Source organism: Calliopsis andreniformis, chromosome 12 (assembly GCF_051401765.1).
Source record: "Calliopsis andreniformis isolate RMS-2024a chromosome 12, iyCalAndr_principal, whole genome shotgun sequence".
Taxonomy (NCBI): domain Eukaryota; kingdom Metazoa; phylum Arthropoda; class Insecta; order Hymenoptera; family Andrenidae; genus Calliopsis; species Calliopsis andreniformis.
In genome coordinates this window covers 18786011-18809690 of record NC_135073.1, presented here as the reverse complement: position 1 = coordinate 18809690, position 23680 = coordinate 18786011, and the positions used below count along the sequence as shown (strand labels likewise).

At 41.3% G+C, this 23680-nt stretch overlaps 3 protein-coding genes across 11 annotated transcripts in view; 2 read left to right on the top strand and 1 right to left on the bottom strand.

The window, feature by feature from the left end:
• Window positions 1–410: 410 nt before the first annotated feature.
• On the bottom strand, window positions 411–10103 carry LOC143185458 (F-BAR domain only protein 2). 8 transcript variants are annotated; one of them, XM_076388476.1, is made up of 15 exons: window positions 9752–10103; window positions 8012–8323; window positions 7410–7667; window positions 7126–7321; window positions 6742–7062; window positions 5850–5963; window positions 5140–5190; window positions 2941–3040; window positions 2417–2678; window positions 2297–2346; window positions 2082–2224; window positions 1473–1953; window positions 1101–1317; window positions 667–1015; window positions 411–550 (listed from the first exon to the last, which is right to left on the bottom strand). In XM_076388476.1, exons 1-15 carry the CDS (start codon window positions 9779–9781, stop codon window positions 480–482), a joined length of 2955 nt encoding a protein of 984 aa, XP_076244591.1. In that variant the 5' UTR covers window positions 9782–10103; the 3' UTR covers window positions 411–479. The 8 variants fall into 8 exon arrangements, with proteins under 8 accessions (XP_076244591.1, XP_076244589.1, XP_076244592.1 ...); XM_076388474.1 differs by having other exon boundaries at window positions 2082–2346; XM_076388477.1 differs by lacking the exon at window positions 2082–2224 and having other exon boundaries at window positions 2274–2346.
• Window positions 10104–10560: 457 nt separating this feature from the next.
• The window catches only part of LOC143185460 (uncharacterized), a 49061-nt gene continuing 35941 nt past the window's right edge, over window positions 10561–23680 (top strand). The window contains exons 1-2 of one of the 2 annotated variants that reach the window (XM_076388482.1): window positions 10561–10919; window positions 11003–11409. In XM_076388482.1, the coding sequence (XP_076244597.1) occupies window positions 11281–11409 (129 nt within the window). In that variant the 5' untranslated portion in view covers window positions 10561–10919; window positions 11003–11280. The remainder of the gene's footprint in view (window positions 10920–11002; window positions 11410–23680) is intronic. The other variant, XM_076388483.1, reaches the window with a different exon arrangement.
• On the top strand, window positions 19932–21925 carry LOC143185929 (uncharacterized). The gene is made up of 3 exons (XM_076389259.1): window positions 19932–20143; window positions 20194–20752; window positions 21852–21925. Exons 1-2 carry the CDS (start codon window positions 19932–19934, stop codon window positions 20663–20665), a joined length of 684 nt encoding a protein of 227 aa, XP_076245374.1. The 3' UTR covers window positions 20666–20752; window positions 21852–21925.

Below are 23680 nucleotides of genomic sequence, written 5' to 3'. Positions count from 1 at the left end.
ATCGTATCATCATGTACAAACTTTACTAAAAATAGTACAATCTAATCGAGGACATATATAGAAAAATTGAAAAATATACAAGTTATAAAACACATTATAGAACGCCGTTTTTCATCAGGTAGCGAGTGAATTACGAAGTCCAACTAACGTTCGCGATATTTCCTCTTCAGAGTTCTCCTCGCCTACATCATACAATATGTATATTATATCCGCCATCGTTTATTCGTCGAAACGAATTAACGAAATCTCATATTCTGCTACTATGAAATCGCGCAGCCATAGATGGCTTCTGTACAAATTATTTGTCTACTGGACAACCGTTATTGAATCGCACGCTCACTTTGGTATCCAACAGGTTTTCCCACGCAAATTTCGTATTTTGAACGGACCTTAATCGTGGTATGGGCAGTGAATGAACAAGCAAAGTACCAATATTAAATGGGCAAACTCTCCCACTGAGGCGCCCATTCTGGAAGTCGTCAATCTACATTGGATGGCGGCACAGCGTATCTGCTTCTCGAATCGGAATCTCCATCGCATATATACTTTCCTAAAAATAGTTTACTAATCGCAAGTGCGTCATCGAAGTCAAAGTATCTTACCAAAAGAGCTATAGAATTTTAAAAAACTAGAAATCGATTTAGGGAATAAAAATATGTCACTTACCAGATACAAATCTGCGTTTTACTAAACTTAATCTATAACCCGCCCCTATGAGCTCAAATTCAACTCCGGACAATGTGGTCCCTTCGCAATTGAATTGGGTGAATATCGTCCCTTGACTCCCTGGCCCATGTCCAAGCTCGACACGTGCCTTCAAAGAGCCCACTCCGTTACCTTCACTATGCTGTGACAATTCCGTAAATTTCCACAGTACTCGATTTGTGTCTGGTAACCACTGAGCTTGAGGCTTACTATTTAGGGATTTAAAGCCTCCGTCTATGGGCGCCGCCACGTTCAGGTTCAACAGGGGACTCGGAGAAGCCATGGCGCGACTGTTATATTTATAATCAATCTGATAAACATACAAGTTTCGTATTTAATAATGACGAATGTAATGTTAGACTTCATATTGGTATCACTGATCTGTGGGAAAGTACCTTAAGATCAGTATGAGTCGTTTCGCACTTCCAATATGCTACTAACTGGAACGGACAAGAGCCCGCGCCTTCTTTACACTTGATTTGATATTTGAGTATGTCGACATTGAAATACGAAGCCGAGGGATTCTGTTCAGCCTGTTTGCGTAACAATGTAGTTAAGGCACTCATGTTGAATTCGAAGATTGTACTGTCGACGGTTGTTTGCGTCACGTCCCTATGTAAGATCAAATCTTTCTTTGAAATTCTCTATGACAAATCGCCTTTACAAGATGAAGCAATAAAACTGATAAACAGTAGTCAAGACCTGTTGGCTGAACATTAACATCTGTTGAATTATTGCTTCACCTGATGGACGCGTAAAGTACTTACATGCTGACCAACTGATTATTAGGAAATAACTTTTCCAATCTGTTGCTGTTTCTTACACGAAACGTAAGCTTCGCAGGGCTGGGATTATTCGCTAAAACAGCGACGATACCTGCTGGAAACGACAACATCATGTCGCCGCTGAGCTTCACTTGACATCTTGTTTCATCGGTGCCCCTAAAGTAAGAGTGTACAATTTCGTGGAAGGCCACCGCTAAGGGAATGGTATCCGCGAGACCAATAGTGAGCGGAGAAGGACCTCTGGAAGAACCAACTCCCACACCAGCTGTGCGGAACTCTAAACTCGCCACGCTATCAGCCCTTGATATCGTTGCTGGTGACATTCTACCTCGTGGCGAAGGACCTTCCCCCCTTCGAGACGGCGGTCTGGGAATGATAATGGATCCTGTCGGAGTGGAAGATGCGGATTGCTTGGGAGGTAAGGCCGGAGTGATGTCTCCCACTTCCGAAAACAAATCTCCATCTAGAGGAGACAATAACACGTAAATCTCCTGTTTATATCGATGACCTCTGACGACACAAAATTTGTCAGGAGACACAAAAAGCGTCCTGGTGAGCTGAAAGTGCAGCTAAGTGACTTTTTAGACTCACCAGGGAATCGTGAATGAGGATGTGTAGGTGGTGCGGATTGTGGCGGCTGTGGTTGAGGCGTCGGTGACGAAGACAATGGCGGAGGACTTTGCAATGGCGCATACGGATGACTACCAGTCGGCGTCGAGGCGCTCGATGGCGTACTGCTAGGATTGAACAAGTTTAGGCCAAGTAAATCTGAGCTTGGCTTACCTCCTAATTGCTGTGACACTGACTGAGACCTTTTCATGTGATGATCGGAATCGGTATTCGATCCTCTGCGTCCCTGTTAAAGGCAAAGCGAGATTATGGTAGCAGCCTATGAATCAGAAATGACGAAGAGCAGTGGAATGTACCGTCGGTGCAGGAGATAACGATAAATTCTCCACCGTCGCCCTCAGTTCATCTACGCTGGCACTCATAGGTGCTCCGCCATTGCTTAAAGGCTTTATTTCTACCCTGATCTTTCTCTCCCTCTCATCCTCGGAATCAGTGTCCGAGCTGGAATAAAAACCCTTCTCGTTTTCCCATGGATCCGTTTTTGGTCTGATACAGAAGCCATCCTCGTCTACTTCTGGTGTCGGTGTTTCAGACTTTCTGCTGTCCTCCTTGTCCTCCCTGTTGCAAAATGAATAAAGTTCAGTAGGATGCTCATTCATGTGTTCCAGCAGGCCCAGTGCATTTTATATATGTAAAGTGCTAATGACAGTGAAAGATTCGAAAGTATACAGGATCAGCTCTGCAACCAAGTTTCTATTTGAATGATTTTTTATATCATGAATGTTTGATCCAGATTTTTATGAAGCAACTCTGTTTTTTATAATTTGGTTGTGGAGTTGATCTTAAGTGCACTAGATCTGCTGAACATGCATATACTGACAGGTCAGACTTTTCTTCTTTGTTGCTGCTTGTTTCCACGATATCCTTCTTCTTTTTTGCTTTCTTTTCCTTTCTCTTTTCTCTCCTGCTGCGAAGAAACCCTGTTGGTTGTGGACACATGGTATATAGAAAATAAAAACTGTTCTTAATTTTTATAATTAGTCTCAATATTAGGTTCAAAAGTTTTTCCAGGAGACATACAATATGTTATTTATAAGTCTCCTATTGAAATTGATAAAATTAACGTTCTTCTATGTAAATGCAAAAGAATAAAAATGACACTATAAATATCATTCTGAATATTAAAAAATAAATTCTTTTTTACAGTAGAACTGTACTTACACAAGCTTAATTTATTTAGAAAACAAGTTTTATCAGTCTATTTAATTAAAGAGGTATCTTAAAAAGATTTAGTCTTATGAATTAGATGATATAATAACTACAAACTAAGACTAAGAAGCAAAAACTGCATTTATGATGCTAAAATACTTGTACTGAAAGTATATATTATATAAAAAGTAAGATAAACTTGTAATCTTATGGTAGATGGAAATTAATTTACTTTCCAAGTGTTTAAGGCGTAGCGCAACGTGATTAAGTAATTTCTACGATGGAATAAAAAAAATCATCACTAGCTCAACAATTAGCAGATGCATTCTTTATGAGCTTTCTAATCATAACATTCTCTAATTATGCTGACATGAATTTCGGAATCAATCAAATTTGTATTTTCCTTGAAACTACGTCTTCCTATATTGGAAATTATATAAATATAACTAGGATACTTGAAAGAACAATTTTTTTTTAGGCAGAAACACATATCAGCATTCTACAAAAATGCTAAATATGCTCTCAAGCCTACGTTACATTGGACAATAACAATAGATTGGGACTAACAGATAATAGCAAAGGTAGCACGTTACATTAGCAGAAGTATAAGAAAACCCATATGCACCATCACCATTAAAATCCTATATAGATCTGTAAAAGTTCAGTTTCATCTTAAATTGTTTTTCTAACAATTATACATCCTACAATTACCGTGAAGTACGATCTTCAAGACAATACAACGATACGAGGTTGCGCAATCTTTATGTAATATATCTCTATGAATTGTAGAGCATACAGTACACATGTTCTGCAAGCAAGGATACTATTGACATGCATAGTGTGAATAAAGTAAAAGTTATATTGATTTCATAATCTTTGAACTTTGAACTGAGACCAAATCGTTTGAGATACTGTGTTTAGAAATATTCAGGTAATTAGAAAAAATAGTCATGATACAATAAGAACATTTACAATAGCTACTTCCAACAATAACATGGCTAATAAATAAAAGGGCTGCTTGCAGAATCACATTACGCTATCACAAAGGATTATCTGCACTTGGAAAATAAATACAAGTACAAGTGAGCCATGCATTAATAGACTCATAAAAGTGGCTCACCTGAGGCTCCGTCAGTAGCCAACCCCACATTTGTATTTCAACATTATTCAAGTCCAACTCCCTTTATTTAACTGATTTTATGTGGACAATTATTTAGTAGGAGCACAGCAGAAAGTTTCAAAAATTATATCATAATTAATGTACCACTTGAATTTTAGTCACAGGCATTCTTACAAAAGGACTGTTCACCATTCAGCATTAATAAATGAAATTTCAGAAACTTTCTAAAATACGTTTCTTAAATCTAACACTGAATTGAACTGATGATACATTTTTCATTGTATGGGAATAATATAATAAACATATAAAATTTTACAGTGAGTCATGTTGGTAGAAAAACCCCTTGATATATGTTTACACAATAGATTGTTAGAAAAACAATTTATAAGTAATTTATGAGAAATGTTAAATTGTTTGTTAGTTACCATATAATCCTATAACTACAGCCTATTATCTAAGCAAGCTCATTTTTGTGTTAGTCAGAAACAAAAAAATATTTCTTCCCTCTAATATAGAATCTGCTGGGAACTGACAACTAACATACCTTTCTGAAACGCCTTAATACGGTACAATGTAAGTTAAAGCGAAGAAATATTTTAAATGTGCTTTAAAAGCTAAAAATAAATCAATGTTACATAAATATTTTTTCTAATTGTATCCGAATTAGCGTCAAGTCATTAATCATCTTACAATGTGATTCTATGCATGTAACATTAATTTAATGTGCTTGAACAATGTTAGTATACGTACACTGCTGATCTAAAAGAGTGCAGAGTGGAGGAACCATAATACGGGTTACCACTGTAAGTCACCAGATATTTTATTTAACCACATATCCTGTATGATCATAAAAGATTATGTCAAAAAATATAGTAATGTAACTGTTACTAAGTACCATAGATAGAAAATAACCAATAGAGCAAGACAAAGATAAAGGTGTGTAAAAGGAGTACTCAATTAAAGATGGTCATGTAAAATATAGAGAAATGTTTTTCAATTTACAGTGATACTTTTATCAATAATATCTTAATCAATTAATTCAAAGCAGAAAATACTAAATATTTCTGTTACAAGTGACTTCATTTTATTTATATAGAAAGCAAAATTATTTGAATAAGTACGATAAAAAGAGTTTGCATCATTTATGAAAAGACCACCAATTAGACACTGTTGGCAATGATTAAATAGTCTATTAACTTTGATAGGTATTCATATTTCTTAAGAAAATTTTAGATAAAAATCTGGAAATAAGATATTACAGGAAGCTGTAGCAATTGTCTAATGATATACCCTCACCTTAATCAGTTTCATCTAACTACTAAGAAAAAAGCAGTATCTTTAAAAACTCTGTTGTATGTTGTGTATAATAATACCATGTAACCGGTAGTCTAAAAAATTATTTCTAAAGTGTGTGTAATGGATGTGGCAAGGGTACAGGTAATCACAATGTAAGCAGTTACATTTAGATCCTCTGAGAGGGTTCCTGGAGATGCTGGGAGGTGGAACAGCAGGAGGCAGGTTGTTCCCCTGAGGAGTTGCAGGTGCCGAACCAGACCCTGCTTGCTTCTGTTTGTCTGAAACAACACTCATTGCTCATATCTTTGAATAATTTGTGCCTCCAAATGGCCCTTTTTTCTTCATCTTGCTATTTTATGTGTTACTTATGACTATTGTAATTTTATTACAGTTTGCACTTTCAGTGGCATTGAACAGCACTCCAGAGGGGTGTAAATTTTTTTTAAACACTAATCCATATAAAGTATATTATGTTAATCATATATATGTGCAGTGCTATCTAAACATCAAAGTGTGTTAAAACTTGTAACAAAGAAAATGTAAAAGACAATCATTTTTTCTTACAATGGAGTCTACTATATTCCTTCCCTGGCTATAAAAAATTTAGAATTTCAATCATTTATTTTAAAACAAAAAGAATATATTAAACCCCCTGGAATACATAATAATTTATAATGTCATCCTCCACCTATTGTTAGATTGTAACGCACAAGCATTGTAACACAACCACATAAGCATTAAGTCAATAAAATTGTTTTGCATATGCCTATATTAATAAATCTGTGATCAAATGCTAAAAAATAAGTTGAATAAGTGTACATATGTGAACGGTAAAATAATACTGCTGTGATAAACAGAAATCAGAATATATATCTACCAAGACTTAATGCATCCAATCTATGCATTCTGAAATTCATATACTTTTCAATAAATTTATGTTTTTAAATGATACCATAATAATAAGTTGTGCATTATGTCAAAGTAGATACAAAACTATCGCAATTAAAATAGAATAAAATCTTTTAAATTCTATTCAATTTTAAAAACAAAACCTACCCTGGGAGTTGGACATGAACAGGTTGAGTAGCGAGGTAGTACGGCGGGAAGCCTTGGTGGCTTGTGCATGTGACAGTTCTCTGTCCCTTTCATTCAGTCTTTCGTTTTCTTTTTCTTGCACCCTCCCCTTTTCCTCAACCACCTGACAACCCTCCCCTTTTAATCCCTGATCTTTTTTTGAACTGTGAGTGTTACCAGCAACTCCTGTTTCTCCATTGGCTCCTTTTGATGTTTCCTTAGGTGTCTCAACATTGCTCTCTGTTTGCGAATGACTGGTCATATCTGCTAAACCTGTCATGACTTCTTCATATTCAATTGTACCTAATTTATAGAGATGATACAGAAACTGTTATATGTCAATTTATGCATTATAAAATTCTTTACCTGGCTTCTCAAAACCTGTGTATTTGCTTTGAACAAATTGCTCTAATAATTTGTCCACTGTCATGTCTAAACATTGGCGTTTGAAATCAATATGAACTTGACCAACTTGTTCATGATTTGTCTGCAAGACATCTGCATAGATATTTAAAAATTCTTTCATGTGTTTCAAATGTGTCTCCTCTACATCTTGAAACCGCTTAGCAATTAAAAGAAAAACAACTTTGTTAATATTATATCCAATTCTTAGGAGATTTTAGTATAAAATACATAAGTAAGATAAATACCCTGCATGCCTGAGTCATTTTGGTTTGAAAATCGTTCCTTATGACCATATATTTGTCAACTAAAATTTTATATTCATCCTGTGCTTTTTTAAACTTTATTTCAGCCTTTTCCAATTCTTTCTGACTGGCATTATCTTTTTTCAATTTTTCCCATTCAAGACCTCTTTGCATACGCATATCTCTTGCCTTGTTCAAAGACACAGTTATATTTTGTATACTTTGTACAACTTCTAAAGTGGATGATTCTTCCTCTTTTACCTAAATATATTATATAGTTTTTTAATTGATAATTATCATTTTCTCTCATAACAAATTACAATCAAATCATAAAATAATACATTGACTAATTAGATAGTTCAATTAATTACTTGTTATATTAATTTGATATTTATTATCTTTATTTCTTTGCAGACCTTACTGTCTGAGAGAACCTAATGACCAACTGTGGGCGGATACTGATAAGGTATGAAATATATAAAATGATTCATAACAGAATGTGAAAGTTGTAATAATTGTAGCAAATAGAGAAATATTTATATCCTTAAAAATTGATTAAAAAATAGAAAAGTTTTTCACTTAAAATAAAAACATATATTACGTACAGCCTTGTGTTTCTTGTGCAATTCATCTGCATACTTTGATACATCTTTTATTAGTTCAGTGACCCTCTGGGCCATCTGCAAGTGCAAGCCTGCAAGCTTTTCTGCTGCACCTCTTAGAGCAGCCCAAACTGGTGCAAATGTTCCTTGTGAACCACTGCTGCTACCAGCTTGCTTAGCTACCTTGCTTAGGAGCTTATAATTATTTTCCTCTATGGCTGATCGTTCTTTTAAAAACTCAGCCAACTCCTTACTTGCGACTACACCATGCTTCATGTTATGGTATAACACGTCAAATCCATTATTCTTTTCGCCCTTAAATTATAAAAAATACATTCTAAGAATAATGAAATAAAGTTCCACTTTCTATATTTAATTCTTCATCTCTCAAACAGATTTTTAGCTTTATAATTTTCTAAGAAAAAAATTTCTAGGAAGATTTTCTACTACAGAGTAAAAAAAACATCATTTACAATTAGAATATTACTACTAAAAGAGACATAGTCAAACTCTACTTAAGATCACTTAGTCATTTAACACTTGAACCCTGATCATGCTGCAAGCTCACAGAGTAGGACTCTTGAGTGACATCGGCACAATAAGCTGTCATTACATATTATTACTCTTGTCATCCTATTGTACGTGTTACTTGCCACCCATGACCCAACGCTTAATTTTTGTTATAAATTTTATTAATAAAAATCAAGAAGTACTTTAGAGAGTAAAAATAATATACATCATTCTCAATATGAAATAGAGCTTGTAGTTAATAGATCAGTAAAAAAAAAATATCAATACTACTTTTCTATCTTTTTAAGTTTTAAAAATATTAAATAAGCTTCATTCAAATATTCTGAACATCAACTGGCTGCAAATATCCTGTCTGCAATAATCTATAACAGATAAAATTTTAGGAGGAAATGAAAGGAAGTTGCAGCTATCTTATCTGCTTGGTGCCTTTGTCACGAAGAATACCTAGTGAGTCTCCCAAAAAAATCATTCTAATAACATTAAAATAAAAACTTCAAATTCGATGTTGTCAAAATCTAAATTCTTAGATTGGAAAGGATTAAAAAATGACCACAGTAACAATATTAATAGCTTTCATACATTGTCTCTTTAAATACTGCTTTCTTTACTAAAAAAAAACTACGCAAATGAAATTGAAAATTCTTTCGAAATGTGCGTAGGCGTCCCCTTATTAACACCAACAATGGGCCTATTTCCTCCTGCACTTAAGACATAAAAACACACAGGGGAAACGCGCTGCACATGTCAACGTGCGTCGAGTACGCGTTCCTTCGCGCTTGGGTGCATCTCTACGGTGGCTCGTAGATAAGACACGGCGATGAAGTGACAGGGAGAAGTGGACGCGTAACCTTGCATTCACGAGAAAAGCAAAGACGAGTATGTCCCGCGTAATGCACGGTAAAAAAGAGAGGAAGAGAAGGTGTTCCCCGCGTAACCGACGGTGAGAAAGGGGAAATAGAAGACGACGAACGATAAGGTGCAAGAAGGAGAGAGGGCATTTCATTTCATTGAGGAGGAATGCCGTTGATTTACACTGGAGAAAACGTAGCCGTAGCGTGACGTATAGGGACGATCACGGGATGCAAGCGAAGAATTACGCGTCGTTTAGGTCAGAAGCAAGGAGGAGAGAAGGTGGAGGACTTTTCTTCGGCATACATAACCTAAACTCGACGAGGATGACATTCGTTGGATAAAAGCTGGAAAGACACTCACCCAAAAGTAGTCGGCGAAATCCACGGTCATGTTGGAACCGCGATCAGACCATCATAATTTATCTTCTGATGTATCAGGCCGAACTGCACCGTTTAATAACGAGCCATTGACACACACATACTAACACACGCGCGAAGGTCCAGTACGCGACGCAACCGTCCCGAGCTGTACAACAGAGACGTAACTCAATTTACGACGGAACCAACAACGTAACGTTTTCGTGCTCGGACGTTTCGAGCAGAACGAGCGCGCTCTCGACCGCGGAGACACGGGTCAACTTATTTCCGTTGTCTCCGTCCTGCAGCCACTTTCTTTCTTCTTCCCTCTGGCTCGTGAACGGCGTTTCGACGCCATCTTACGAGGCACAGATGAAGCTACAAAAATCTTGAGTAGTCTCGGATGGTAACAGACGCTATTTCGTAACGGATTAACCATTAATTACATAATTACTCGCGCGAGGTCCTAAACGATTCTTTATTTAATTTTTGAAACTCACTTTTTGGTTATGTACTCACAGTTTTTTGCATTCTAGTGAATTTTTAATACATGTTCTGAATATCATTCGAATTTTTAAAAATGAGGTTGATTAAGCATGATTGGAAGTACGAAAAAGAGTATAAGTAGGTATTCGATACGTTTTAACTCTTTTACTGCGATCATTTTTACACGAATTAACAAAAAATAGTACCTAAACTGTTTAGATCAGTCACTTGAAGCTTCAGATCTTCAGATCCAGCTAAGATCTTCACTCTTACTAATAAATGTGATTCTAAATTGAAATTTATGTAGCTTTATCCAAATATTGGTACCGGAAGCGGAACTTAATCTGCGTTTACTACGGAAAATACCTAACCCTTTTATTTCAATTTAAAAGAGCGCTCGTAATGCACAGAATAGTTGAACAAATTTCCGCAGTGGCGCTAATGAATCTCAGGGCCGAGTCTTTTTTTGGTTCTCCAAAGAAAGTACCCTTCAATTTTTTCTCCAGTGTTTCTCTCCTCCTTTAAATTGTATAACAACACTTAAGTTAAAAATTATCGTGAAAGAGAAGAACTAAAAAGTAGATTAGGTCTTCCAAAAGTAAGTTTTCACATGTTCGAAATAACAGCAGCTTGAATAACTTGTGTATTAGTTTTCGAGTACCTTGCAGCACCGATCCCCAATGTATGTAAGTATAATAATAGAGTAATCAATCGATAAGTGTTAAGAAGAGAAGCACGAAATGTAGGAGGGAGTTTTAAAATTCGAAAGGGGCGGTAGTCAAGCGGAGAAGGTCGGAAGACAGGAGGCGTGGCCTCGAATAATCAGCTCAGGGTAGTCCAGTGTCCTTGCGCATATCCAGTGGCTATAGGTTACACATGTACTGTCGCTCACGTGTGTATCGTATATACGGGGAAGAGAGAAGTTTCTAGCGTTATCAATCACTTTCGTCGCTGGACCGAAAGGTGCATCTGTCTCGGTGGCGGTTAGACAGGTAGAGGAACGTCGCCGACGACGACCCAGTTTCCGTGGATCGGGGAAACACGGCGATGCCCGCGAACAAGGGGAACTTGTCGACGCCTCACAAAGAAAAGCCCGGAAACGGTTTCACCAACGCCGCCTCCAAGAAGAAGAAACGCTGCACCGTTAAGCATAAAAAACATTGCAAGCAATATCTGGTGAGTGAGCCGAAACGAAACGTTCATTCCTTGCAACCGAACACGGCCATGTTGCGATCCAGTCGAGCGCGATACGAGCGTCTTCTGTGCGAGATATTTCATACCTAATAGAAATCCTAATAGAATAAACTGTCGAGACGCATTTTCATTCTTTCTTCAAATCGCTTAGATCTTGTCAGCCCTTTTTTTGCGGATTCGATAACTTGAAAATGTAGGTGAAGTTGTGCGCGAGAAATTCTAAAAATCGCGGCTTAGAGCGTAGAGTAGGTTATGTGGCGCGGATGTCTCGTGTCGAAACACGGTGTAGGGTTTGTTCACCTTTACCGATGCATGGTCGAAGTGTTACTTCGAGTTGCAACGATCGATCCGGCGCAAGCATGTTCGGTGCCGGTCACGATGCAATTTTCATTCGAAGTTCCTCCTGTGATTTAATGCGCCGCGTCGAAACGACCAAGTAATTTCCATATTTCTCTGGCGTTCTTCGAGCTCCTATGGCTATCCCGATTTCTCCCTTTCGGCGCGATAAATTATTCATTCGGCTGGTAAGCGTTTGGCAAACGCTTATCTCGTACCGATTCATTCTTCGGTTTTTCCCCGGAAACGTACGCCATCTCTTATCGGTATCTTAAATTACCTTCAATTAACACGTTCACGGGCCATCAATAAAATTATTAGATAAAAAATATCCAGAAAATTCTATGAAAATCTGAGAAAAATGATCCTTTAAAGTGTCAGATGACTGTGAACGTATTAAGTTTGGAATTTTTATTCTATTTTTCTCTCAGTAAAGAAACTCGTCTGAATCGATACGAGATAAAGTTCCCAGAGTTTCGATTTTCAATCACGAGGAACCTCGACACAGGAGATTTGTATTATGCTCCGCGTGCACATTGGCGACTCTGAACCTCCAAAATCCTACTGTACATTGTGACAATATATAAACAACGTTTCTTAAATACATGATTTGAATGTTTTCTTTTTTTCACCGGGCCCTGCATCTATATACCCTTCTCCCTTGACACTTTCAGAGTAGACATGCCTCTTAGCGCCTGTACAGTCGCTCCTCTACGCGTTATACGATTAGGCACGTTCGAAGTTTGCGTGCTGGCATTGCTAAGTATGAAGAGGGACGATGCACGTACACAGTACATACATAGAGACGAAATATAGAAGAGATTCGTGTCGCAATCCATAAAAGAGACGCGCATGCAATTATTTTCACTCGTCCGATTGAGAAGAATGGCGACTCGTTTAAATTGCATGTGCAATCTAAAAAAAGAAGGAGAAATGGGAAATGTAATTTGCACGAGCGATGGAATAACACGGCGTGTAGGTCTGCTGTGGTATTAGCAACTTAGGGAAGCACGTATTGATTTCTAAGAATGCCAAGAAAAAGAGGTTGATGCTGATTCGGCGAGAACAAAAGACGACACCAATTCCACTTCTGCAGTCCACTTGAACCACTTGCTATTATGTCTCGTAGGCGCAGAAGTTGGCAAAGCCGTATTGGCTTACCTATGTGAAAAGGATCCGTGGAGATACCTTCCAATTCTCTTTTTTTTTCCTTTAGTTTCACAAAGACGCGTGCATTGCGACAGCCTTCACATAATAAATCCAGAAACAGTGTCGTTGGATGAAATATAATAGCTATCGATTGTCCCGCCCTTTTTGATTTGCAATGAAAACAAAAATTCAACTAAAACAGGGCGGCGAAAAAGTGGGAAATAAATTTGCCAATCGCGATGGCTTTTTTTTACTGACACTGACATTATTGACACTGGCATGCATTGGCTGAGAGGGTAATTCATGCAATTCGAGCAGGTGCCCGTTCGCGCGAGCGGGCTGCGGCCAACGGAAGCGGAAGTCGAGCGTAACTTATCATCGACGGCCGTACAGAGCATGTGCGTGCGTGCGGACCCGTTTAACGTCGCACTTTATTGTACTTCGCGTGTCGACGTGGCGTTTCTTTTTCATTTTAGATTATATTAAATGAATTATATTAATATCATTAACATTACATCGAAATATCATTTACTAAACACCAAGCATACAAATTTAAAGGTAAATTATTCGACAAAGTAAGTCCAATGCAAACGTGCTCAATTAAGTTCAATAATTTCCCTTCGAAGTGACCGGAGAGAGTTTAGACAAGACAAAGAAGACATTGTTATAAAAGTTTGGAAAACACTCGAGCTCCTTTAAACTTCCACGGTGCAAAAAGAGTTTCGTTCCGTTTTTCTCTTCTCTTTTTTTTTCGAAATACACGGCGTCGCGAGATAAAGTTTCCGGGAACTCCGCGAGTTGCCATTGTCTCCTTCGATCGCGCTAATTTCCGACGATCAACGATAAATCCCGCGAGAAGAGAGATCGGAAAAAATAGGCGTAGACGAGAGACACTCTCGGCTAAAGATTTTAATTAACCCACTTGCGGCCGCATAGACGTCTCTCGCCCCTAGGCTCGGCTCATTTTTAACGAGGCGTGGGCGGGCCGCCGCGGAAGGGAATTAAATCGAGTCGTCGACGTCTGCTCTTTGTCGGATACCATAATGTCCTATAATTTCATTATATTCAGCCGCCGCGTGGAGGTTATTTCTTGGCCGTCGTTGAAATTTCCACCGCGGTGCTCGATACAACAGAAACGGAAGGACGATCCTCCTCAATTAACCACGAAAATTAGGACGGTTACCCTCGCTGCTCGGGATGTAAACAATGCGAGGCTGCGGCTCCATGCGAGTGCACACCGCCGCGCAATTTTTTTTTTGCACAGAGCAATTTTCCTCCCTGCTCGCTGACGAGGGGCTACAGGACGCGGCAAAAGGTACGACGTGGTAAAGAGAGCTCAAGGGGCTACACCTCCTTGGTGATTTAAATAAAAATGGACCTCTTTCGTTTCTCTATTAAGCTTCGTATGAGTGGAATCTTTTGGTCAAAGGAGTGTTTTGAAATTAGAATAGTCGATGAAGTTGCAGCTTTGAAGAAAAGTATATGTAGTATTCAGAACACTGGATTTGAAATTTGAAATGCATTTCTTTTTAGAGAGCAGACTTCTTGATTTTGTTTAGATCTAGGTTTCTCTGTAGCTCACATTTCTATTAGTTACTTCTCTGTGTAATTCGAGACAACGCATCCCAACAGATGACACTGTCTCGTTGTTAGATTCAGCATTTTGATGAATAGAACCATGTCCAAACTGAACTGCTTCAATCTGTGTAGCGTCTGGCAGTGATGTAGCGACAAACTTGAGCTCCACTCAACCGCGAAGAGCAATGCTCTTGGGAATATGGTCTATTCAGAAATATTGTTCACCGTCCTCGCAAATTTGTTATACTATATGGAGATTTTATTGAACTATCGTTGGGAAAGAAAATCGCAAGATGAAAAGGAACATGTATGCGTTTACGGTAATTTTACACTTTTGTGATTGAAACAGGCTCTGAAAGCAACAATTTCGAACGCAAACACGCTACACGAATGGCTGAGGGATCGCTTCGATATCAGGAATGGCAGGAACACTGTGGATTTAGCGCGACAATATTAGATACCTTACTAAGTAGTTAATACACTAGTATTAGATACCTTACTATGTAGGTGATCCTCTAATTACGTTCACCACTGTATTTATACCGTAATTTTGCAATTATCCGAGACGCTCTATGCAAATTATTTGCCTTGAAAATGCCTGCATATTTCGCGCTATATCCTAAGATAAGAAACTTCTTCGAATTTTTCCTTCGGTACGAAAGAGGGGGAAGAAGAGGCATTTTTATCAGGACGACAGGATCAAACTACAAAAAGCCTGCATCCGAATATTCCTCCCAGTCTCTTAGAAGCATGCCGAAGCCCCGAGAAATTCGTGCCTGCATACACGTCCTAGCCGCGAATAGTCGGACGTGTCTATAAAATCCAGCGCTTTATTCCTTTAACTTGCACGCCACGTACACGTGGGCTCATGAATATTTATCCCCGCAGGTAAGTATTAATCTCGCATGTCGGCTATACGTGCACTTCTTTCCCTCGAACGATGACGTTCGACGGTGTTCCGCGATAATTTGCTTATTAATTGCTTTGTGTTCTCGCACGTACGCTCGCGGATTTTGGATTGCCGATCTGAATACCAATGGAGGGCTCGCCACGGTGTATCAAAAGGATATTTGCCATTTCGCAATATTGTTCCATGGTCGAAATTCTGCGTTAAATGTCATTAAATCGATGAAAAAGATCTATCGTTCGAGATTTCCAGCGGGTATTTCAAATTTGTAGTCATTTTTTTCGATTGTGAAGAGAAATTTGGATGAAAATATGAAATGAACAAATTAGAGTAGAATAAATGAACTATTGCTCAGAATTGAGTGCACTCTCCACGGGACTGCGACTAAATAAAAATTGGTACAAAATCATTCGCGACGTGCTCGAACCCATCGCTTTGTCTGAGCAATCATCGATTCCCAGTGTACAAGCCATCAGCTAAAATAGCAAAGTTCTCAGGGTAGTTTACTTCGTCCTCCTAATGAAACATTCTGTACATTTACCAGGAACAACTAGCGAAGCTTTCCCCATTTCGAGTTGCCCGCGAAAACGTAGCAACTGTGTTTAAACAGTGGCGTTTTGGTTCCGCCAATGCGGCATCCGCCGATTTATCGCTGTTCCGTTTCTCCCAGCGGCAGGATATCGCAGGTTCGCCAAATGAAGGAGAATTCGGAATGATTTGGGTCAGGGATCGTGTTATTTAACGCAGTCCGTGGAGTATCTGCGTGCCTCTGGGCGGGTATCGTTGGAAAAGCGGCTTCGGGTCGATGGGAACGTGCTGTTAGGGAATGGGTTGGCAGGCGTGTCCCTCCTGCCAACGAAAATAAGTGTTTCGACTAAATGGGATATATTACATCGCGTTACGTAATCCTTCGCAACCATCCCCCACAGAAATAACTCCACAACCCCTGTTTACGCGTTGCCTTGACACGGCCACGGGCAATTTCTTTTAGGGATGTGTTCAACGAACGTGCAAAGGACTAGGTCTAAGATTGTTCCAGGACTCTGGTGTCTAGAACGTTTCGAGTATTAGCGAACACTGTCTGTGCAGAGAAAGATCATTTGGTTCTGGGTCTACGACTCCACAAGTTTCGCCAATTTAATCGATTATACAGGAGTCAAAAAATTGGTGGAGTAATTCTACGTGCTAGAATAAGAGGAAAAGCAAGAATGATAAAATTGTATTTGAGGCTTCGTTTCAGAGCTGCAGATGTGTCTGACTTGGGACTTATTCTACTGCCAGCGCGCACTAACGCGAGTAGCCTGGGCTGGCGCAGCGATGTTCAGTAGAACCAGTCAGTAGAATAAGTCTAGTCAGACACGCTTCACGAGTACTGCAGACTTCAGATGCATATGTAAAAATTGATAATTTGGAATTGAAGCTTTAAACCAAATTTTGTCACTCTTAATTTTCATTCTATTTTAGCATATAGAATCACATTTTTAAATTCCTAACACTTGTTGTCGAATACTCTATATAAACAGAAGAAATAAGGAACTAGTTCTACACATTCCGTAGTTGTGTAACTAGAATCGAATGAGGTGATTGTACTCAGAACCCCAACGACACCTTTTGGAAGATGTATTATACACCACTATCACTGAACACTGACGTAGTTCAACATACCACATGTAACTAACGAATTTGCGCGCAGTTTATAGGATATACGAGAAATCTTCGCACCAAAGTACACTGTTTCGACACTAATACGCTTAACAAGTTTCGAACCACGTTCGTATACCATGTTGTCGAGCTTCTGAGGTCCTAAGCACTACTGACTCCTCGATCGTACGGGAAACCCTGTTTTTCTCCTACGATTTTCAAGTGGGAGGACCCGAATACCAATCGGTAGCCCACATACGATTTTTGGCCGCGGTTGCTTGAATATTGCGAGTTCCGCCTACCTGCGGTTCAAGTGAGGTCGTGATCGATACCTGACTGATTAGGGAAAAGTAGATACTGCTCCTAGGTATTATGGGAACTGTCTGAAGAATTTCGTATTATTTTACTGCCTGATCTGCTGATCTCTAAATTTTCAATATAACTAAAAATTCAGGTAAAATAAAGCCCTCCAAATCCTCGAGTCCTCAGGCAATAACGCGAAAAAGGTCATAGACGTCATAGTTGGTACCTTCAATTTGAGCTCTCCATGGGCAGCTAATTTCGACAGATAATGTTATTCAACCGAGACCGTATATTCCTTCTCTGATGGTAATATCGAGACGCTCTTCGGCGAATCCTTCGAGCGTGCCCGTTCCCTTTTCAATTCGCGCATCGGCCGAATATATTCGCGCGTTCAAAAACTCGGCATCCCTCGACCCACATCGGTGACTGCGTTTCCAAAACTTACTGCACGAATTTCGAGTCCCGTTGGACCTCCCGATTCATTTCCCCATTGTTCTCTATCCTGCTAGACCAAACGGGATCAGACGAGAGATAGCTGAGACAAAAAGAACGCTTCAACGAATACGACTGCTATTTTTTGGTGGGATGCTTACCATTCTGGTATTTCAGCGATTCTGGAAACTGTTTCCCGTCTCTGAATAGCCTGCATACCGCATTAATTTGTCTATTACAGCTTCTAGTATACAGCGTGACACAGAAACATGTGGTCACCTTGAGAAAATTCTAACGAATAAATTGAACTAAAGAGTAGATAAAAAGTTCAGACCAAGACTTAAATTTTCATAAATGGAGTATGAAATAGCATAAAAAAATTAGCGTTAAGTCTGTTAATCGAGGACCTATTTTAATAGCAAAGGAACAGATCTACCACTTTCCTGTTCGATTCTAGTTTCAAATTACTCAGTGCCTAGTACAGACTTTAAAGATCTCTTCTAACTCTTTGCTTGCCTTCACCCTCTCAAAAAATTCTTGTTACCAGAGTCATGCAGTCGAAGCCAGAGAATAGCCCACGCACAAGCGGCATGGAAATTAAATCCTCAACTGGAATAAACGATGCGTTTCGCCAATCGTGCGAGTCTTCTATTCACGAAACCAGTCTCTTTATATTAGCTTCTCCTCGATATATCGTAACTCGCGAACTCCATTCCGGAATTCGGCGCTGGAAACGCCGCAAAAGGTTCTATAGCGCGGCCGCGAACGCGATCGCCGCAGGAAGGTTTGCAGCGTCGCGACGCTGGCTCGACATCGTGGCGCCTGCTACGCGAGCGGGACGACTAACGACCGAACAGCAGAGAAAGACGCACGATCTAGTGTCGCGTAACGCTTCGAGGGGTGGTCGAGGGGTCAGGGAAGGGAGGATGAAACAGGGGGAAGGAAGCGCCGTGGAAAAAGGAGAAAATCGCGTGCCGCAGGCAGGGTAAATTTTCGTGGAAGAAATCGCGTCTCGAGGAAAATGCATCGAGTGGAAGTCACGGAGCGTATTGACATCCTTTAGTTATTTTTTTATTACAAGAATGAAAAGACACCTCTTTGGGGATGGAGAAAGGGTGGGACTGTGGGCAAAGGGACTTGCAAAATAGTTAAGACTACATACACAGGACGACCTCGATCAACTACATTTTCTATTATTCAGAGTGTCCCTTTTTTGACTAATACTTGGCTTAGTGTCTTTTTTCAACGTCATATTCTCCAAAAGAAGTCTATCTCACTGTTTCAACTTGTTTCTATTCACAGAATCACCCCCTCTGAATGATACCATAAACTGTGGCCTGCTGTGACGTAGATAGCGAGGGTAGTATTTCGAATAAGATAAATCGATCAAAGTAGCAACGGCGATAAATGTTAAAGCTACGTGCATTAACATTTACGAACCCCGTGAAAGGGCTATAGACAGCTAAATAAAAAGAGTACCCAAAGGGGTATCTTTTCGCGGTGAGCAAAAACGCAATTCGAAAATGTACGTACCTGAGGGAAACGTTACAGAAAACGAACGACAGTCGCAGGGGGCGAGGCAAGGGCGACAGGGCTGTGGTAGGGAAAGAAAGCGGGGGGTTTTATCAAAAGGGGGACAAAGACCGAAGGGAGACGGAGAAACCCCTAAGTATATCAAGATTGAGACAGAAAACCTAAACGCGAGATAGAACGAGAGAGCGACTGACGGAGAAAGTACGCACGAGCTACTACAAAGACGACAGAGAACGAAACAGCTCTGAGGGGAAGAGGGGTGGGAATGGAACGCAAGGGAAAAAGACTGCTCGGGAAAAGGGAGACTGGATGTTCCCGAGGATGAAAGACAGAGGGTGGAAGGGTGTACCTGCTACACCCTTTATCGATAAATTCGAAGGGTGGAGGATTGGGCGGCGAAGACGAACGTCGAAGAGACGCGTCTGGGTGGACAAGAAGGATCGGCGAGGGTCGCGAAAAAGAGGCGGAGTGTCCACGTTCGATGGGGGGGTTGGCGAAGGCCTGGGGGGAGGAAGCAGAGAATTCAACGGGGAAAGACTGTGCAAAGTGAACGAAGACAGGCGACGTACAGTGATAGAGAGAGGGGGATAGAGAAAGAGAGAGAGAGAGAGAGAGAGAGAAAGAGATGGAAATTCAGCGAGAAAGAGTGTGCACAGCAGGAAGGAGGGAGAGAGCAGAACTGGGAGTAACGTTGCGGACTATCGACCCGATCAGGTCGGGCGCCTGCGCTCTGGCAACCCCTTCTACCGACGAGGCGTCTTGCCGGCGACGCGGCGCTCTACGCAACGTCGTCGGTGGGATCGGTGCGACGGTGGGACCAGTGCCTCTCACGATTCCGTTCTCGCTCTGCCCTCCGTCTCGTCATTCCGTTCGTATACGCGTCCGAGTGTTACAATCCCATCGACGTACACATATACATATATATATATATATACACACGCGCATATACAGCATATAGTATATATATACAAGCCTCTCTCTCTCCTCTCTGTCTTTCTGTCTGTCTGTCTCTCTTTCTCTCTTCTTTCTTCTCTCTTCTCTCTACTCTCTTCTCTCTTCTCTCTTTCTCTTTGTCTCTCCCTTTTCTCTTCCCAGTCCGATCGTTTGGCTTCTGGTAGCGCAACGAGAGACCGCACAGAGGGAGAGGAGCGAGCAGAGTGCATCGAAACGCCGGTCGCGTTGTCGCGTGCGTCGAGCAGGCGTTCCGGGGCACACACGCGTGCACGCGAGAGATCGTCTCCGGATGCGGTGAATTTCAGCCGGTGTGAACGCGCCGGGCCACTTCTGGGTGCGCTGATCCACGGATCGAGGGATCGAGTACCGCTCGGGTACACAGAGAGACACACGAGCCAGTGGTGACAAAAAGAAAGTTCGTCCCCTACTCTTGTACGCGGCTGGAGCGAGAGGAAGGAAGCGGAAAATCCTGAAGACGGAGAGAATGGAGTGGTAGGCCTCCAAGACGGCCCACCCTTCCTTGCTTCCCCCGGTGTCTCGTCTGCCTCTTCTTCTTTTGTGTCACCCCCACTGCATCCCCCATTGTCGTGCCCTCCTGAATTCTGACGAAGCTTCGTGGAACGTGTGTCCTTGACTTTGCGAACGCGACGAGTTTTCACGACTGTGCGTCATCGAAACGGGTCCATGAGTCTGGCACCGGGTCTTCACTGGGTCGGTTCGGGGTTTTGTGACTCGTTTCGGATGACGCTCTGTCGGACATGACCAATCCTAGACGATCCTTCAAGGACGTCCACGAGTTACCCCTAAGCTGTCCTCTGACACGTCCCTTCGTCAGCGATTCCAGTCGCCGTCCAGTGCGCGTGTCCTTCCCAAGGAGAGCTTCCCCTCCAATCTTCGGGATGAACTTAACCTTCTCGGGGGTTTACCCTTTGTACTGGCAATCGCTTTGCAAATTAATCTCTCTGAGATTCAATGTTAACCTGTTTACCTTTTAAACGAGGTATCTCGTTTGGTGGGTGGTGGTCCACTGCTTCGGGCTCTTGGGTGTAATCTTTGTCCTATCGTTCAGCTAGTGCTGTAGTTGCACGAGAGTCTGTAGGTTCAGTGATACTGACACATCGATGGTGTACAGAATATGATACCCTGTGTCGTCAGAGCACTGACTCGCCTGCAGTGCTGGCGCAATGTTCTCCCAAAGTGCCTCAGCCAATCCCCAGAAGCTCCACACAGCGTTTCCTCAGAAAACCTCTGATTCCATAAAGAAACAGCGTTTCCTCAGATTCCTCTGAATTCTCCCGATAATCCACACCTCCCTCGAATATCATCCCCCGAGTAAATAACCCAGAAAGGGTATAATTGAGTGCCGGTGCTCGTCGGGACTGGCAGCAGACGTAGCACGAGTGCAAAGGGTTAAAGTCCCGCTAAGGTTGCACCCTTCTACCTCACCCCTCACGTTATATTTCTCTCTTTTTCCATTCTCTCGTTACGACACGTCACAACGCTTAATTCCGGCGTTGCGTGTCCTCGTGTGCGCACACCCACACATATCTACTCGTCTGACCACGTACACATGCGTACGTGTGGCACGCAGAAAGAGCAAAGCAGACAAACCGAACGCCGCTCGCGAATACTGCCTTGAAGGAAGAAGGAGAAGGAGGAGGAGAAGGAAGGGGAGGCGGAGGAGGAGGCAGGAGGTGATAGTGGTGGAGGTGGCGGCGAAGGAAGAGGAAGTGAAGAGCAAGTGTAGAAGAGTCGTCGTCATCGTCGTCGACTTCGACGCCGAGGAGCCACGTCCTCGGGAGAAGGATCATCCTGGCCTGACGACCGTGTCTGTCGTCTAAACGGCCCCGTCGCGTTAATAGCGGCTGTGTGTCACTACTGTTCCACTGCCCCACACACCACGGCCTCATGATCGGTTCATTCTGGAACCTCTGTCGTGCGTGCCCTTCAATGCCGATTGACAAGGTGAGAGATACTAGCCGGTACGATAGTGTCCAACATGTTGCCATTGACAAGGAACAGAGAGCAGGTTTGAGTCCATAGCGTTTCGCGTTCGATCGTCTTCGGGAAGTTGGGATAACGTTGCCAGGCACTGAGGTGATTGCGATTGGAGAATAGATTTCATGTGAAGGGACAGCTGATGAAACGTAGGTGCCTAGAGCTCTAATTGCAATCCTCTCCGCTTGAAGAATTCAATTTTTCGCCGAATTTTCTTTAGCTGTGCACTGTATGGGTCAAGTAAATCTACTGAAGCTTGCAAAGGTTGAGACTTTTAGACGGCTAATTACCCTCAAGTGCAGCAAGTGTATTCCTCGTCTCTAGGAACACGGTTGAGGATAATTAGCCTGCATGCTTTATAAGTCGGGTAACATTTGAAGCTTCCGTGCGGACGATCTTTTCCGAGATCTCAGATAAGCTAACTCTCTTTACACAGTCTTGTCTACTAAAGAAGGCAAACCTATTACTTCCTTTTCAAGATATGGCTTCATAAGATGGAGTTACATTGTCTTGGGAAAACTCTCCTGAATCGAGGATTATGAAATGATAATACTAACTCAGATTTCAGCTATGTTCCATTACGACAATTACCCAGAATCGAAGACTATTAATTGATATCACTATCTAAGAGCAAGTGCATTCTCAATATTTGTTACTAGATCTAAGGATCCTCAAACTCTAATTTCAATTTAACCTGCTGCCATGAAGGAGAATTCTGCAGCTCTCGAAGGCGTGGCTCTGCTTTTGCTTCAATAAGCAATAAATTGCAGAAATTCAATCCACCCTCTGCCAGACTACCAGCTCATATTTTCTTGATTCTATTTCTTCCCTTCATCTGGACCCCAAGGTCGAGAAGACAAATTCCAATTCCTGATTTCGAGTCAGTACTTCCAAGGGGGAACATGACTCAGCGAGCTTGTATCGAGGGAATCCCCTATACTCCGTATTGTTTGAGGCAATTCCCAAAGCTTTTAAATTGAGTCGTTTCATCCAAAAGGCAAAGTCCTCGATGATATTCATTAAAGCAGAACTGCTTGTCGATTTCGGACGACGAGACAACCTTTGAGTGCAGGATCTTTGGCTTTGTCGGGCAGAGCCGGAAGGTAAGCGGTTCCCGAGCTTCCTCCTCGTCGTCGATTTCACGAGTTTGCTATTCAGATTCGCGACGAGACCCGCTATATACTTTATCTACGAGGCTGATATTATCTGTGTGTGTATTGGAGCTTCGTTGTACGACAGAGATTTAGCCGAGGGGGATTTGTGGCTTTATTGGATGAGAGGGAAAAGTTTGGCTAGCACTCGAGCTTGACAATCCATTGTCTTCCCAATCGAGACAGCCCAGGCCTCGATAGCTTATCTTCATGCCAGTCGATCGAGCTTTTGACGTTGGAAATAACGAGATACGTGGACCACTGATGTGTC

Bases quoted from the DNA above. Each gene is read 5' to 3' on its own strand.
- LOC143185458 (XM_076388474.1), bottom strand. From the start codon at position 9,781: ATGACCGTGGATTTCGCCGACTACTTTTGG. The intron at 5,191-5,849 runs GTAACTGCTTAC...GGTGACTTACAG, and splicing joins CCCTCTCAGAGGATCTAAAT to TGGTAACCCGTATTATGGTT. The intron at 1,318-1,472 runs GTAAGTACTTTA...GATCTTACATAG, and splicing joins AATAATCAGTTGGTCAGCAT to GGACGTGACGCAAACAACCG.
- LOC143185929 (XM_076389259.1), top strand. From the start codon at position 19,932: ATGGAAATTCAGCGAGAAAGAGTGTGCACAGCAGGAAGGAGGGAGAGA. The intron at 20,144-20,193 runs GTTCTCGCTCTG...TACGCGTCCGAG, and splicing joins CCAGTGCCTCTCACGATTCC to TGTTACAATCCCATCGACGT.